The 4,945-nt window shown below is 36.4% G+C and overlaps 1 protein-coding gene across 1 annotated transcript; it reads left to right on the top strand.

Annotated features, from left to right (window-relative positions):
- Nucleotides 1–3,589: 3,589 nt before the first annotated feature.
- Nucleotides 3,590–4,743, top strand: LOC113756456 (protein MAIN-LIKE 2-like; the record flags this gene model as incomplete). Its single annotated transcript, XM_027300139.1, has 3 exons — nucleotides 3,590–4,198; nucleotides 4,368–4,487; nucleotides 4,609–4,743. Coding segments are annotated over exons 1-3 (864 nt in total), but the record flags the coding sequence as incomplete, so codon positions are not given.
- Between the last annotated feature and the right edge of the window lie 202 nt (nucleotides 4,744–4,945).

Genomic DNA, 4,945 nt, shown 5'->3' with positions numbered 1-4,945 from the left:
GATTAGCGAAAGAATTAAAGAGTTGGGTTCAGCAAATGGGTTGTTCATTTTATTTGTTTGCAACGGTAGAATAAGCGATGTTGTTCATTTTATTTTGTCATGGTCCCCTACGAGTTGATTGCGTAAATTGAAATTTACAAATTCGGCTGCTGAATCATCCAAAAAGAAGTTTCATTATGCTCCTTAATTATCTAACAATTATTCCATAATTTTTCCCCAAACGTATGCGTAGTTCGACACAGTAGTATTTTGACACATCCTAGGCCCGGGATTGTATTCAAAATGAAAATAATATCTTTACATCTTTGTATATTGTAGTACAGAATAATAAATAAAATATATATACATGTGTATATATGTATATATATACACAAAATTTGGAAAAAGTGATGCATGACATGCTAAAAAAAATGTGTCTGCCATAATGATTTACATAACAGAAGGCTTGTTAAATACAGTGAATGAGAGGGTTACGTTGGTTGGGAAGATTAGAAATAATTTTTAAAAAATGTATCGATATCCGACAAATTATATTAAGAAATATCCATCTACCAGTACTTGCACTATTATAAAAAATTTATAACTAATTTGATCATTGCATTTCTTGACAAACAAGTGTAAGTGGTATGACGTGTAAAATAAAATTGTTGACTGTGAATATTTACGGTAGCAGTTCCGATAAATCTGAACACAAATTTAAAAAAAATGGTATTGTTTACTGATATGTTCGGGTGAGTTTTCAAAAATGTGAAAACGCATCTTCATTTCTTTCTTCGTTTGTCTGTCCCCTATCCATCAGACGCCTCCTAGTACATTCATATCTTATATCATGGTACAACTCTCTCTAAATATGCGAAGTTGGTATGAAGTTGACAAGTTGAAGGGTAAATAATAGGAGAGCATTGTCAAACTTATTAGTAACAGAAAAAACTTAGCTGTTAATATTTTATGAAGTTAACTTAATAATCTTAAGTAAAAGTGCCAGTTTAACTAGCAAATAAAAGGGAAATAATGTCATGCATTTAAAAGATCAACAAACATGGCAGTATTAAAAATCTAAACTTGCACTAGAGGTGATAGTACTACAATAGAGGACAAAAAAATCTAATAAATGAAAATCGAAGGTAAACGATGATCAGGAACAAAAATATGATGCTTATTAAATTAAAAATTAATCAGAATCTCTTAATTTATGGATAGGTAATTATATTTTAATTTATATAAAGTTTATTAATTGTGAAAAATGCTTAGAAAATGGATAAGGTGGATGACGTGTAAAATAATTGTTGGGGCTAGCAATTTAGAATGTGAAGATAATATTTTATATCTCTTCATTCAACATTTTGAATGACTAGCTTGTATCCATGATAGGTAGTTAATTTTCATGGTTTTAATTTTAGCAAATGATAGCTTGAAAATAAAAGAAGTGCAAAATTAGATTTCAGAATCTTTTACTGAAACTGGTTCTATATGACTTACTCTTATCCTTTTCTATTGTCCATAATGATAGATAATGTAATTAGAGTTTGAGCTGATTGTTAGGCATAGAAATGGACATGTCATTACTATTTGGCTAAAGAAGTTAATAATAATTTGTTCATTTGACTAGCTAAAACAATTGCAGTTTTCAAAGGAATGCATTTGGTGGTGGAAGTTAGTATTCAGGCTTTTAGCTTAGAGTGTCACTCTACAAAATATTATTAGAAAATTCTATTTTGATTAAGAAGACATATTTGCAATCAAACAAATTGTTGGATTTTAATTTGCATATGTAGATTTACAAATATGGCAATTCATGTTTTTATTTAAACTTGCTATACATATTCTATAACAAGTTCAGCCAGAAATGTTTTCATCTATTTGTAATGCTATTAGACATGATTTAAATGGATAGCTTAACTCGCTATTTCTCTCAAAAAAGAAAGAAAAATATGCAAGTCTGTATTTTTTTTGATTGATGTTGAAGATAGTGACAGGTTTTTTGTGGCTTTCTATATTTTTTCTAATTATTAAAATTTTAGAAACATTATCACTACTCTTTATTTAATTACAACTAAAACTATGCTGCTATTAAACCGATAATGCACTCATAATGGATTTGCTTTCTTTTCTTTTTTGGTATCATTACGTGCACATAATAGTGGTTAAAAATTCTTTTTCCAAATCACAATAAATTGGGGTTAACTTTATATATGAAATTTCTTTTCACAGCAAATTGAAAAAGTGTTATATTAATATTTCTATGGAAGAAAAACTGGTAGGTTTTGTATTTAACAAAAATTAAATATTTGAGAGTAAATACAAATCTGTATTTGAGAATAAATATTTGTAATAAAGTAAATGTTTGAAAGTAAAATACCCGTAAAGATTTGGTACTTTAAATAAATAATACATATTTGCCTATAAACTAAGCTTTTTAAAGTTTATTAATTGTTAATTATTTTGTAATACTTTGTCATTCTTTGGACATGTAGCACAAAGGACAAATCAGGTACAAAATCCTAATTTCACTCTCTAAAATAATGTTTTAATCATTTGGACTGAATTTGTAAAGGATTAGTAACAAATGGAATGAGATCAGTGTAATTGGTCAAACCACAGGAGAGGTTAGTGTAAATGTCAGAAACCTCAAGGGAGGTTTCTGAAATTATTCCTTTGAAACAGAGCCACAAACACACATTTTTTGTGGGAGGCAAACCTCCCACCCCACCAAAGCCTTAAGGGCTCTGTGCTGGCCACCAGCCCAAGAGCTGGTGGTTTTGGCCTCTAGTATGAATATATGTGAAATGTTATTTTTATTTGAAATATTAACCCGTGTCAACATAGTAGTGTCATTGGAGTTGTGGCAACCCGTATTCGTTTATCGTCCGGACCATCCATTATAGTTGCTTTTCAATTTTAGCTGTTAATGTCCCGAAATTGAAATTTGTGTTTTTAAATTCAAATTTTTGCATCTTTTCTAATCCAATTTCCCCCCTTGCTATAATGAAACGTTCGGAGACATTTAATTGCTTACGACGCGCAGGTTGGCCACAATACTGTTTCCGTAGTCGTCCAAGTAAAATTGAAAAGGGTATGTATGTAAAGGCCAATGAAAACATGCTATTTTACACGCGCCGACCGTCACTGTAACACATATTTCCCAATTTGCAACCCTACTTAGAAGGTACAAGGGCATTGCACGCCCAACCTGGCCACAGCCGTCCAAAATGTCTAACTATTCAAATTTATGAGCGAAGAAAGACGCCTACGCACATACAAGGCCGCAACACTTAACGGCAAAGCTGTTCACAATATTCGTCCAAAATCATAATCTCACACAGCCGTGCGATGGGCAGGCTCCATCGCTATCGGCCACCGCGTGATGAAGAACACTCGCAAGAACTGCTGGTTGATCGGAAAAGCCACATATCACACATTTTCCTTGCACAGGGGGTAAATGTTGCAGAATCAATGTCGACAATTACTTGTGCTTATTTTGGCCTAAATCCTCATTTGGTTTATACATATATAAAAATGGCTGAATTGGTTCTACATTAATGCACAGGAAGTCTATTCAATTTATCCTAGAGGGTCGTTAGTCGAAATTATGGAGTGGTGGAAGAGGCTGCCTCGTAAAGTGGCCGCGAAAGTTGTTAGTGCTGGGTTTGGAGATTTTCTGAGCCACTTGCCCGTGGCCGATAGAGATAGGAAGTTGTCTGTTGCACTTGCGGAGCGATGGTGGGACTCAACAAACTCCTTCCACTTGCCTTTCGGAGAGATGACACTGACACCCTTGGACTTCACCTGTATAACCGGTGTTGCAGTGGGCGGCTTGCCCATTCCGTGGGATTACAATGTTAGGGAAAATGCCAATTACATCAAGGAGCAATTGGGTTGGGTGCCAGCTTTTGCTTCTGCCGGTGCCATCAGAGTTACCGATATATTGTCATTCTACAAAGACAAGGCGATTGACGAGAACGACGACGTCCAACTGGCACATCTGACTAGAGTTTTCTTTCTATACATGCTTGGCCGCACTTTACTTAGCAACACGGCCGAAACAATTCACCTGTGCTGTCTGCCTGCGCTGGAGGACGTAGATCGTATAGGGGATTATAATTGGGGAGGGGCGGGGATGGCAACCTTGTACAGATTTATGTCCGCCGTCTCCCGACGCCTGACGAAAAGCCTAGGCGGCTACAGCTTCGTTTGGGAGGTAAGTCCAGAATTGCCTTCACTTTGTGTCAATTCGACATTTTCATGTTCCGTTACATAAACTTTTCTGGCAGTTAGTGTTCATCTCGAACGGTGGACATAATTTGTACGATCACGTGTAGGTGTGGGCTTACGAAATTCTTCATTTAAGTCCGTATAAACTGAAACAGGACGAGAGGGACGTATTGCCCAGAATGTGGCGATGGCGCTCGTGTAATAGAGCCAACCGACTATCACCGTCTACGGTCGAACATTTTCGCCGCGCAATTGACACCATTAACCCGGAAAACGTTAGTTCCCCTACTTAGAACATCCAATAGTTTCTACCGCCTAAGTGTTAACAGTTGTTATGAATTTGTTCCGCCTGTTGAACAAACCAATGTTACATCGCTTGTTAATTGTGTGTCATAGGTGAACTGGCTGCCCTTCCCTGCAATGGCATTGCCGAGTCGGTATCTCAAATCCAAGGAACTAACTGCAACGAGATTGCTTTTGGATGGCCCCATGGGAAGATTTTACTACCTGGGCGAGAGGGTTATTAGGCAGGTGTATGTGCAAAGCAACCTCCCCATCGGCCATCAGATATGTACAGCACTGATACAATTTCGGGAAACAGGCTACATGATGTGCTTCGTGGACTGCCCATTGCAAGCCTATACCCAGATCCCCCTCCATATGCTACGTATGACGAGTTTGTGTGCAGCAGGCTAATGAAACCAATGACTTCCTCCACGTTGGCACCCAGTGG

This window comes from Coffea eugenioides, unplaced genomic scaffold, assembly GCF_003713205.1.
Source record: "Coffea eugenioides isolate CCC68of unplaced genomic scaffold, Ceug_1.0 ScVebR1_235;HRSCAF=874, whole genome shotgun sequence".
NCBI classification, from domain to species: domain Eukaryota; kingdom Viridiplantae; phylum Streptophyta; class Magnoliopsida; order Gentianales; family Rubiaceae; genus Coffea; species Coffea eugenioides.
Note: the sequence above shows the minus strand (reverse complement) of the source record. Positions and strands in the feature narration are given on the sequence as shown.